The sequence below is a fragment of the Manis pentadactyla genome, chromosome 1 (genome assembly GCF_030020395.1).
Source record: "Manis pentadactyla isolate mManPen7 chromosome 1, mManPen7.hap1, whole genome shotgun sequence".
Lineage (NCBI taxonomy): Eukaryota > Metazoa > Chordata > Mammalia > Pholidota > Manidae > Manis > Manis pentadactyla.
This window is the reverse complement of record NC_080019.1, coordinates 71,477,516-71,490,323: the sequence shown is the minus strand read 5'-3', so window position 1 is coordinate 71,490,323 and position 12,808 is coordinate 71,477,516. Positions and strand designations below refer to the sequence as shown.

The 12,808-nt window shown below is 36.4% G+C and overlaps 1 protein-coding gene across 3 annotated transcripts in view; it reads left to right on the top strand.

The window, feature by feature from the left end:
- ATP1B3 (ATPase Na+/K+ transporting subunit beta 3) overlaps nt 1-12,808 on the top strand; it is a 48,037-nt gene that overhangs the window by 17,219 nt on the left and 18,010 nt on the right. For 2 of the 3 annotated variants that reach the window (XM_036877299.2, XM_036877298.2), the window contains one exon: nt 10,679-10,807. The exons of the other annotated variant lie outside the window; for it this stretch is intronic. In XM_036877299.2, coding sequence (XP_036733194.2) covers nt 10,679-10,807 — 129 coding nt within the window. The remainder of the gene's footprint in view (nt 1-10,678; nt 10,808-12,808) is intronic. 3 annotated transcript variants of the gene reach the window in all.

Here is a 12,808-nt window from a genome sequence, read left to right as displayed (position 1 = left end):
TTTTGTTGCCCTTGCCCAACTCAGATCAAAACCCAGGCTGTAGGCATAGACCTGAGCACCTGCAGTTACCTTCTAATTGCACTAAATCTACTTTCTATGTTTATTTTACATCACGTAAATTCAAGAGGTAGACTTTTATTTTATACTGCAGATTTTGGACAAGTAAACTGTGTTAAAAAGCCTTCTGTTAGAAACTATCTACTTGCTATATTATTTATTATATATATTTACTACTTAAAAGAAAAGGGAAATGTGGTATTAATGGGATTAATACATAAATCAAGTAATATAGAAATCAAATGTACAAATACATATGACTTGGTTGTTTTTTTCCTACAACTCTTGATGCGTGATTAAAAACAATGATTAGAGCCAAAACAGTTCCTGCAACTCGTGACCGCCATCACGTGGTTTTGGTATCCCTGAGGAGCATCACACCCTAGGGCTAGACTCAAGGTCTGATAATGATTGTGTGTTGATCATGCACCCTACTCAGAATTCTTTAGATGTTTAAGTTCATTTGCTCAGTAAATATGAGGAGGGCCTTTCGACATTACCCTTGTGCTGCAAGGCCTTGAGTCCCCTGGCTGGCCTTTCAGTTCTTTTGTATTCCATTGTGTTCCCTCCAAATCTGTGGGTCAGAAGCAGGGGGGAGTCGACAAGACAAAGTAAAAGTAATTTAAATTTATATAAAATACAAACTAATAGAACAATTAAAGGAGATCATTTGCTGCCTAGTGAAGGATATGTGGATTGCAAAGGCACAAGGAACCTTTTGGAGGTGATAAAAGTATTCTGTTACCTTTAGTGTAGTGGTGGTTTCCCAGGCTATGCACCTGTCAGGACTTGTTGGGATTGTGCACTTGAAATCAGTGCAATTTATTGTATAAAAGTCCCTCAAGCCTGTTTAGGAAAGGAAATTAAAATCAGCATTTATTTAGATGTTACCAGTAAATCTCACTGGTTTCTGTGTTCACTATTGCTTTATCTATTTTTCCTCTTTGTTTAAATTTTTAAAAGAAAACTTAAAAATATGCAATTAACTTGTTTTAGAATATTGTCTGTGAGCTTTGTTGTTTTCAAGTTAGATTACTGTCTTGTAAATAAGTTTTTCTCAAAAAACAAAACAAAACAAAATTAAGACAGTGTAGCAAAAATTCATATCCTCCTTGACCACATCCCCAGTCCCAACCCTTCCTCTCTTATTCAGAGTTAACCACTATTTATAAATTTGATTTGTAAGTTAGTTGTCCAGTAGCAAATGCTGTATATATGTATATTTATGAGATTCTGTAACTTGTTTTAAATTTAAATATATGATATGTACCATTCTGAGGTTACTTTTATCCACTTGGAATTTTTGAGATATATGTCATTCCTTTTTAAATTTCTGTTGCTTTGCAATCCTGAGAAGGAAGAATAAAGCTGGGGGGATTATGCTCCCCAACTTCATGCTCTATGACAAAGCCACAGTAATCAAGACAATCTGGTACTGGCACAGGGACAGACTCATAGACCAATGGAACAGACTAGAGAGCCCTGATATAAACCCAACCATATATGGTCAATTAATGTATGATAAAGGAGCCATGGACATACAACAGGGAAATGACAGCCTCTTCAACAACTGGTGTTGGCAAAACTGAACTGCTACATGCAAGAGAATGAAACTGGATTATTGTTTAACCCCGTACACAAAAGTAAACTCGAAATGGATCAAAGACCTGAATGTAAGTCATGAAACCATAAAACTCTTAGAAGACAACATAGGCAAAAATCTACTGAATATAAGCATGAACAACTTCTTCCTGAATGCATCTCCTTGAGCAAGAGAAACAAAAGCAAAAATGAACTCATGGGACTACATCAAACTAAAAAGTTTCTGCATGGCAAAGGACACCATCAACAGAACAAAAAGGCATCCTACAGTATGGGAGAATATATTTGTGAATGACATATCCGACAAGGGGTTAACATCCAAAATATATTAAGAACTCATACGCCTCAACACCCAAAAAGCAAATAACCCAGTTAAAAAATGGGCAGAGGATATGAAGAGACAGTTCTCCAAAAAGAAATTCAGATGGCCAACAGACGTATGAAAAGATGCTCCACATCACTAATCATCAACGAAATGCAAATTAAAACCACAATGAGCTATCACCTCACACCAGTAAGGATGGCCAGCATCAAAAAGACTAAGAACAACAAATGCTGGCGAGGATGCAGAGAAAGGGGAACCCTCCTACACTGCTGGTGGGAATGTAAGCTAGTTCAACCGCTATGGAAAGCACTATGGAGGTTCCTCAAAAAACTAAAAATATAAATACCATTTGATCTGGGAATCCCACTCCTTGGAATTTACCCAAAGAATACAACTTCTCAGATTCAAAAAGACATATGCACCACTATGTTTATTGCAGCACTGTTTACAATAGCCAAGACATGGAAGCAACCTAAGTGTCCATCAGTAGATGAATGGATAAAGAAGAGGTGGTATATATACACAATGGAATACTATTCAGCCATAAGAAAGAAACAAATCCTACCATTTGCAAAAACATGAAAGGAGCTGGAGGATATTATGCTCAGTGAAGTAAGCCAGGCAGAGAAAGACAAGTGCCAAATGATTTCCCTCATTTGTGGAGTATAACAACGAAGCAAAACTGAAGGAACAAAATAGCAACAGACTCAGAGACTCCAAGAAGGGACTAGTGGTTACCAAAGGGGAAGGGTGTGGGAGGGATAAGGGGATTGCGGGGTATTATGTTTGATACACATGTTGTGGGGGATCATGGGGAAAACAGTGTAGCAGAGAGAAGGCAAATAGTCAATCTTTGGCATCTTACTACACTGATGGACAGTGACTGCATTGGGTTATGTATGGGTGGGGACTTGATAACATGGGTAAATGTAGTAACCACATTGTTTTTTCATGTGAAACGTTCATAAGAGTGTTTATCAAGAATACCTTAATAAAAAATTTAAAAATCATTGTGGAAAAGAAAATTAAAATCTGCACCCTATCAAAAAAAATTTCTGTTGCTTTGTTTGAGGATAGTTAGGTTGTTAGCAAATTTTTGCATTGCATGACCAATTCTTTCAGGTAGAGCTTGATGGTAGTAAATTTTCTGAGTCCTTGTGCATCTGGAAATGTTCTTTTGTTTTGTTGGTTGATTGATCTTTTAGTTTATGATCATTTTTCCTCATTTTGGAATATGTTTCATTTTTGGCTGATGAGATACGTCTGTCGTATTTTATGCCTTAGATAAAGCCTGTTTTATCTTTTTAGAAGCTTTAAGAAATTTTTTCCGTATTTTTAGTGCTCTGAATTTTACCTGTTTGTGTCTAGCTGTAGGATGTATACAAATATATTCAATCCTTTCTACTCTGGACACAAAATTTGTTACTTTTTGAGCATTCTTCCCTTTACCCCCTTTCTAGTGGATTTCTAATAGATTTGTTGATATTCTGGTTCTGTCCCCTATGTCTCAACAATTTGCATACATTCCCTCTCTTTTGCCCAGTGCTGTAGAATAACTTGGCTTGGTCTTCTGGCTCACTGATTTTTTTCTCTCAGCTGGCCAGTTCTCTAGGTTAAGTCCTTCTTCTAAGTTTTTTGTTTTTAAACAGCTTTATCAAGATATAACTGACATACAATAAACTGCACATATTTAAAGTGTACACATTGAGTTTTAACATACACTCAGCATATACACTGTACTCATGAACTACCACTCTAATCAAGATAATGTGTTCATCATTTCATTAAAAAGTCTCCTGTTGCTCTTTGTGACCCATCTTTCCCTATTTCTTGACCTCAGGCGAAAATTGATTTGCCTTTTGACACTTCAGTTTGTATATTCTGAAATTTTAAATACGTGGAACCATGTAGTGTTTTGTTTTCGGGGAGAAAGGGACTGACTTTTCATTCAGATAATTATTTTGAGAAATGATTCGTGAATAGTATACCATCATATGTATATACCAGAATATATTTATTAATTGATCTGTTATTTTGCAGTTTTTAATGATTTCAAATAAAACACCTATGCATATTCTATGCCTTTCCCTCCTTTGTGAACATGTGCTTTCATTTTTCTTGGTTGTGTATTTAGGTTTGTACTGGCTGGATCCTATCATAGGTGTATGTTGTTAACTTAAAAAATTTGTCAAACTGTTTCCCAAAATGGGTTTGCCTTTTTTTTTTTTATGCATTGGCACCAGCAGTTTATGAGAGTTTCAGTTGCTCCGCCCCTGGGCCATCACTTGGAATGGCCTTTCTTGAAAATTTCAGCATTCTGGTGATCGTGTAGTGGTAGATCGTCATTGTTTCAGTTTGCCCTTCCCTCACTGGTGATGTTGAGCACCTTTTCATGAGCTTATTTTTGCAGTCCTCGCATTTTTGATGATGTTTCTGTTCAAAACGTTTGCCCATTTTTCATTATAAGAATTCTTTATATATTCTAGATGTAAATATGTCCTTCGTTGGTTACATGTTTTGTAAAAATTTTCTCCCAGTCTTTGGTTTGCTTTTTTATTAAGTGTTTGGATTGTTTTTTAGTTTGACTCTTCTCCAGTTCAGCTTATCTACTGAGTTGTTTTTTTTAATAATTGGGATATGAAATCTAATTTTTAAAAGCTAGCCTTTCACCTTTTAATTATACTTTTTCCACTTTGCTCTATTTGCTGTTACAACCCAGATTTTTGGGGGGTTAAGTTATTTTCTGAGTTTAATACTTTATCAGATTAGTCTTTTTTATTAATGTTTAGAATTATTAATTTTGTGCCCTTTGTATTTAAATTTTCTTGTCTCAGTACTTTGGGATATAGGTAGCATATGTAGCTGAGAGATGGTCTAGGTAGGGACTCTCCTCTCTACTCCTTCAGGTTTTCACCAACCCGCCCAGGACATTGCCCAGTTTTTCAGCCCAAGTACCCATATTCCCTGCTCCCACTTCCGAGCAGGTGGCTACTGCTAGTGTTAGTAGTTGTGTGGTCCCAGGCACATGTGTATATTGGGGGTGGAAGCAAAGTTGTACTCAACCTGGCTGTCCCAGCTGTGGAGTCATCTAGTCTTTGACACATGGCTCCTTCCTGTTCTCCGTCTTTGGTGAGCTAACTCATATATTTCTGGGAGGCCTTTTCTAATGAAATTGTTTGCCTTCCTTTCACTGCTAGAAAACAGTTAATTCTTTCTGGTATTTTTTTCCTCGCACTTGATACTGTAATTCTTTGTTTTTATGTCTGTCACTGGAGATAACTGAACTCTTAGAGAGAAGGAACAGATCTTATTCTGTGTTAGCTGGAATAACACAAAATGCTTGAATGGAATATTTTTCAGAAAATGGGAGTTTTGATTACAAAGGGTAACACATTTGGAGCTCTCCTGGAGAGCAAGGCCAGGTACCAACCACATGGAGAGGTATTGGTCTGGGGTTTCTCTTGACTAGTAGTTTAATTTTAAGCAGGTTATTTAATCTTGCTTATTAACCTTTTTACATTGCATGATTTTAATTAATATATAAAATGTGAATGTATGTATATATACATACATATTTATCATAAAAATAGTACATGCTCATTAGTTTAAGAAAAGTCACTCTTTCAATGGGGAATAAATTATTTTTTAAACAGATGGTCCTGGGACACCTGGATATCCATATGCAAAAAAATGAAGTTGAATCTCTTCCTCATACCATACACAAAAATGAGACTCAAAATAGATCAAAGACCCAAACTTAGGAGCTAAACTATAAAATTCTTAGAGGAAAGCATAGTTTCAAGTCTTAATGGCTTTGGATAGGCAGTAGTGTCTTAGATGTGGCATCAAAAGCCCAAGCAACCAAAGAAAAAAAAATCTAAATTGGACTTCATCAAGATTAAGAACTTTTCTGCTTCAAAGGACACTCTCCTGAAAATGAAAAGACAACCCACAGAATGGGAGAAAATAATTGTATGCTGTTTTTCTGAAAAGGGGCTTGTATCTGTAATATATAAGGAACTCTTGGAACTCATGAAGACAACTCAATTTAAAAAGGGACCAAGGGTATGAATAAACACTTCTCCAAAGAAGATACAAATGGCCAGTAAGCTCATGAAAACATGCTAACCATCATTAGCCCTTAGGAAAATGCAAACTAAATCCCCAGTGAGGTACCACTTCATACTCTCTGGGATGGCTATCTAAAAAGACAGTAAGTGTTGGTGAGGATGTAGAGAAATCGGAACCCTGCTGGTGAGATTGTAGAATTGTACAGCCGCTTTGGAAAATGGTTTAGCACTTACCAAAAAGGCTAAATATATATATATAGTTAATGTACAGCCTAGCAATTCCACACATAGATGAATGGAATATGAATTATACCTCAATAAAAGGTACTTTTAAAAATTCAAATATACAAAGGATTTAAACTTGTACTTGTCCATAATATTGGCTTTTTAAAAGTTATACCTGCCTCCCATTGTGAATAGAATCTAATATATTTACAAAGGGGTTAGTAGTTTCTAGTCATCAGAATTCTCTGAGGAGAGGCCCAGCTTTTTTAGCATCTAGGTACAGTCAGGTAACTAAGTTTGCAGAAGTAGGGTGTCAGTATCTCAAAGTGTGTTGAGTGGGTATGTATGTGTAGGCCTTGATGAAGCCTAATGACTTCTGTGCCAGTTTAATAAGGAATTTGTATGGTCTTTTTCTCAGGTTCCTGGCACAGAGCTTCTGAAAACCTTTGGGATATCCTGAGTCATAGGAGTTATATTGTTAATAGATGATTATGTTGTCTGTGTTAATAGATGATTCATAGTAGGTCCCTTGATAGTTTCTTTAGGGGCTGCTCTCCAGAAAGACCAATCGTGATTAGAGGGTTGGAACTTTGAGCTAGCTGGACCTTTAGGGAGAGAAAAGGAGGGGGCTGGAGATTGAGTTCAATAACCTGGCCAATGATTTAATGATACCTGTGTAAGGAAACCCCAATAAAAACTCTGGACATTGAAGCTTAGTGGGGCTTTCAGGTTGGGGGACACATTGATGTGCTGAGAGGATATTGTCCCTCATTCTCTAAGGAGAGGGCATAGAAACCACATTTACTCCCAGATACCACATCCTGTGTGTCTCCTTTATAACAAAACTGTAATCCTAGGTTAGCCCTGTCCTAAATTCTGAGCAATTATAGTGAATTGTGAAACCTGAGGAGGCAGCGTGAACCTCACAAATGGTAGCCAGTTGGTTAGAAGTTCAGGTGACATCTAAAGTGAGGGCATTACTGTGGCGGACCAAGCCCTGAACCTGTGGAGTCTGCTTCAGGTGGTTGGTGCCAGAACTGAATTGTTGGGGTTGCAACAGAGTAGCTGGACAGAACCCATTTTTTCTTTCCCTGGATGACAGAGGGCAAACTGTGGCCAGATTTCTTGCTGCTTAGTTTCTTTTATAGAGTTCACATGAATCAAACCTCATTTGTGAAAACCTCATTTTTGAGAGTAAATGTAGCCGATTAGGCTAAGCTTTAAACCTTATGTTAGCCTGAAAGCCTTGTTGCAGTATCATTCCACAGATGCTTTTGGTTTGTTGTGGGTCTTTTTTTCTCCTCCTGAAGAGTTTTGTTTTTATGTCTTCAAAATCTCTTGACAGTTTTCCCCTTTCTGTATGTGAATAGATAGACACTACTATTACTTTTTTCAGATGGGAGTAGATTAGGATACTTGCCTAAGGTTGCATGGGAAGTAGTCAGGCCCAGGGTTCGAGTTCAAGTCCGACTCTAGCATGGCCCAGCCAATCTGCTACGTGGCTTTCAGCTGCCTCTGTCCTCCCACCTGTACCCATGAGCGAGAGGGGAAGAATTTAGAAAGTGGAATTTCTCAAGGAACAGAAATTTGAGAGGAGGAGGTCAGTTCCTGTGTTGGGGAGGGGCAGAAAAGCTTTTAGTCATTTGTCAATTATTCTATAGTGTGCCAGCAGATCTCAGTGTGAAGTATAGAAGTCGTGTTTGTTGTACTTCTCTGCTGTTTAGATACAATGTAATGATACAAAAATGCCAATTACAGCTTTAAACTTTGGTATTTCTTTTGAAAATACATGTTTGGTTATCATTCTGTTGACCTCAGACTATTTAAAATACTGATGTTTCTTCAGAGTTTTGTGCATGTTAGTTTCTTTAGTTGATTAATGACTTAAGGAATTCTTGAAGGATTGTAAGCTAGGGAACATTAGTAACATAATAAGCACTATTAAGGCTTCATTTAGTGTTTCCTGCTTACATTAACTAGCAGTGAGGCAGGCCTGGCATGCCAAAACAGGTTGTATCTGCACAACCCATTACTAACTTGGGGTGCCCCAGCTGATCCCCATTGTGTGAAGCCAGTCAGCAAACTGCATCTGAGTAAATGAACTGTTAAGTTTACCCCTACAGGCAGGAGCAGTTTATAACTCCTGTTTTTACTTTCTGGTATTTTTCTCTTAGTAGGAGAAAGGAGGTTAAGTTGACAAAGTATTGCTTGCTACCCTTGTGAGTTGTTTTTCATATGATATTTGCAAGTTAGATTACTTTTGGTTTTTAAATATTAGGTTTGGATTTTACCAAAAGGATCTTATTCAAATAGGGAAAATTTGCTTCAGTACTAGAAATCACTTTATTTGTTTTTACATTCCCTACATTCAAAATTCACTTCATGGCCATTGGTATTATGACATCAAATTTGGGACAGCTATTAGTTTGTATATCTGTTTCCTGAAGGTAATGATAGAAATTGTACGGGTGGTTCTTTAGAAGGTGTATTCAGATGTAGCTTGTTCTTCTATATGTTTATTTACTTTGTAGCTTTTTATACATTTCATTTACATTATTTTTCCTGGAAATTTTAATTACATTTTGAAAATGGTATAAGAATAGTTTGAGATGACTTAAAAACACAGCTACATAATTAAACTGTTAGCACTTTTGTTTCAGACTTCTGTTTAATATATACCACATGAGTTGATAAACTATTATGGCCCTGATCTGCCTGTTTTTTTTTAAGTGGGGTTTTATTGCAACACAGCCCACTCATTTATGTTTACCCTGGTCTGCTTTGTGGAGGATTTTAATCCATTAGTTCTATAAAAATCTAGATTGGAAAGAATCCTATAAACATCTAGATCTTAAAAAATCACTCTCTCCTGTTCTCATTAAAGTAGCCTTTGGGATTTGCATGTGTTTCATTTCCCTCTCTAATTAATTGATCACTTCTTTGAGATTGGTCTCCTTTTTCTTTCTTCTGCAACAGGCTCGCTGTCTATGGTAGGGAAGTGGTGCTGTCTGAAGGTGACACGCTGTCCGTTCTTCCTTCTGTCCTCTTACCCCTTTTTGGCCTGGTAATTGGAGTGGGGGGAGGGTGGGGGAGCTGCTAGTCTAAATTTAAATGAAACTGTTTTAACTGTTTCCCCTTTACTTGAAGGGTTTAGGGGTAGTTTCCTGGTCTGAAATCAAGAAATAAAAGTTTTAAGGTATGGGGTCTTTTGAGAACTAGAAGAACTTTGTATAGCTACTCCCAAGAAAATAAAAACAAAGGATATATTTAGAAATAGATTATTACAGAAATCTTAGGAGCTCTAAAGTTAATCCTTGTTGGGGTGAGTTATGTGGAGTAGGGAGGGGTGCATAGATTCTAGGATAAGAACCCCTGCTCTAGCCCCTTTGCTAGGAATAGAGTCAGGCAAACAAAAAAGTGGGTTATTGAAACTGGGAAATAAAGCTGATGTTAATACAACTCTGGAGAATGAATTATTCTTTACTACTGCTGTATCTGGGGATTGGTTTAATATGCTTTGATCAGTTTTTAAACATTTAATTGTAAGTGTGTGACTTTATATTTTCTAATACATAATCTTGATGGTCACCACTTCTGATATTAGAACTTTGAATATAGGTATTTGAGACAAATGATTGGTTTCAAATGTCCCCAAAATAAATCACTGGCTTAAGATAGATTTCTCTTAGTGTTACCAGACTGTGAAAGGAAAAAGACTAAGCCCTTGATGTTGAAACTTAAATCTGCCACTCTTGCTTTGTGCTCAGCAGTAAGATGTGAAGGCCCATTGGTCGGGGTGCTTGTTTCTGGTCTTGTCCTCTCTTCACTTTTCCATGAGCCTTCCACTTGATCAGTGTTTCCTAAACTTTATTCATTGAATACCTTCTCCATGATTTACCTTCTGTACACATGTCCTGGCTATTCTTTCATTCAGTTCAATTTTAATTTTTTTAAATTTAGATTTATGCAAATAATTACCATCTGGAAAATGGGGTCGCTGTACTAATTCTTTCCTATTTGCCATGTACAAAAACATGTGCATATTATCTTTCTAGAGGGCAGCAAGACCATTTTGGGAAACACTCCCTTATGTGCTGGAATTTAAAGCTCTGACTGAACTAGAGTATGATCTGTTGACACTACTTGTACTTGGAATAATCAAAGGAGACGAGGGGTCACAGGACGGGTGGGTGCTGCCTGCTGAAATACACCTTGGCTTGGGCAAATTCATATGATTCTGGATATAGAGATAATTGGCTGTGTGCATGGCAAAGCTTGGAATCCTAGTCTTGTGATGGTTGGTTGATTTTTTTAACCTGGCCATGCATGTGCGCATGCACACATAGGCATTATGTATGTGTGGATCTCCAAATTTCCTAAGTTTTATTTTCTTTTACAGGTTTGATCTTGCTTTTCTACCTAGTCTTTTATGGTTTCCTGGCTGCACTCTTCTCATTCACAATGTGGGTTATGCTTCAGACTCTGAACGATGAGGTTCCAAAATACCGTGACCAGATTCCTAGTCCAGGTAATTATGTTGCAATTATCATGACTTTTAACAAAATTGAGTTATGCTTTAATTTCGCTGCAAGTCTGTTTTATGTAGCTGATAGAAGATAAACCTTGGGGTTAGGTAATGCGAAACTTTTGACTTTTGTTTGTTATTTAATATTTACATTCTGATATAAAGACCTTTAATATTTACATACTGATACAAAGACCTATAATATTTACATACTGATAAAAAAACACCTGAGCTGGTCTTTAGTCCTTTGTTAGGATTAAGTAGAAGTGAATATTGAGAATTACATAGTAAAGCCAAATTTGACCAATATAGTTAGTTAGTAATGGCTTCTATGTATATTGTGTAGCAATTGTACTTTGCCCTGAGTAATTTACTTACAAAGTATATATTTCAGCTCTAGCTTAGGTTAGAGCATTGGTCTTATGAGATACATGCTTCATGGTTTTAATTGCTTGGTTTGGAAGCGGTAATAAGTATTATATAATGGTACATCAATAGAGAAGAAAATAAGTATACTCTATTGAGTGTCTTAAGGAAAAAAAAGTCTCCTGAGTAAGGGAGGATAAACTTAAAAAATCTTTACTGAAACATTTGTTTAAATCACATTTCTACCTCCTAATTTTATTCTTTTTAAACAGTCAGTCTTTGAATGCCAGCTGTGCCTTCATTGTTGGACATGGTCCTTGTTGATTTTTATAGCAGTAAGATAATGTGCGAAATCCAGTGTATGTAATTCCCAAAGAATGTGAACAACTTCTTAGAGGTGATAGAGAAGGGAAGGCTCTTCATAGAGGAGTAGGATTTGGATAGCAGGCAGAGTGGACAAATTATCCAGTCCAAAATGGCAGTAGTGCCATTGTAGAGGAACCCTCATCTATATCCTTGCTCACTGTATGGACTTGTGAGCCATAACAACAGCCAGTTGCACTTATTTCCCCAACCATTCTTTTCCATAAAAGAATTTTTTCTAATGGCTTATCCTTTGCAGCTAATACTTGTCTAAACATCAGAGATGATTCTTTTCTCTTAACTCTTTAAGCTTAATTGGCCAAGTATCAGAGACTAGGTGCATGCTAATTATTCCTTCATCTCTCGCTGCAGCTGTTTTCTTTCCACCCAGACTAATTCTAAGATAATTATTTTTTTGCTTCCTAAGTTATGTGACTCTGTTACCATTGAACACATTCTGATCCAATTCAGAAATACAAACTCTCTTTATAATCGCATACTAAAACAAGCAGTAAAATGTGTTCCACATATTTAAGCGCACAGTTTTAAACTGAGTCCCTTAAAATATACCAACTGTATTGTAGTATTTAAAATCATATCAGTTTTAATAAATATATATGCACACACATATGTATTTATAATATTGGGTGAATGTACTTTAGTTTGTTAAACATTTGCGTAAAGGGATTATGGGTAATTTTCTAAGTTTTTTTTATAGTGTCCATATTAGTTGTAGTTTCCAGTGACGTCATTTTGGTTGTGTTTGTGCTCAGGAAAACAACTGCTAATTTGAAAATGGTATGTATATTAACATATACATGCATATAATATAAATGTATACTGTACATCCACATCCCTACAAATGCACATGCACACAGGTGCACACACACTCATAATACCCAGTGGTTTAAATTTGAAGGAGATAAGAGTTGTTGTAGCCTTGACATTCTATTGATGTTCTTGGTTTTGGATAAGCCAAGACTCTATTTGGAGGAATTAAGTGTATTGTATCAAAAATGCTGCTGTATATAGCATGTCCCTGCCATGGTTTTTTATTTAAGAGTTTCAAATAGACTATTAAATAGCAGATTAGGGCCCTAGGAACATTACATAGAAGAAATTGGCATCAAAAACTCAGTTTTAGATATGCTTACTACAAAGTTTTTGCGAATTGAGTCATTCAAAAATTACCTTAGAAATTACTTATGTAAAAGAAAAGTAATCTCTTTTATAAAGCGTAGATAGCTTCATGTTTTTCTTCAGAGTTAATTTAAT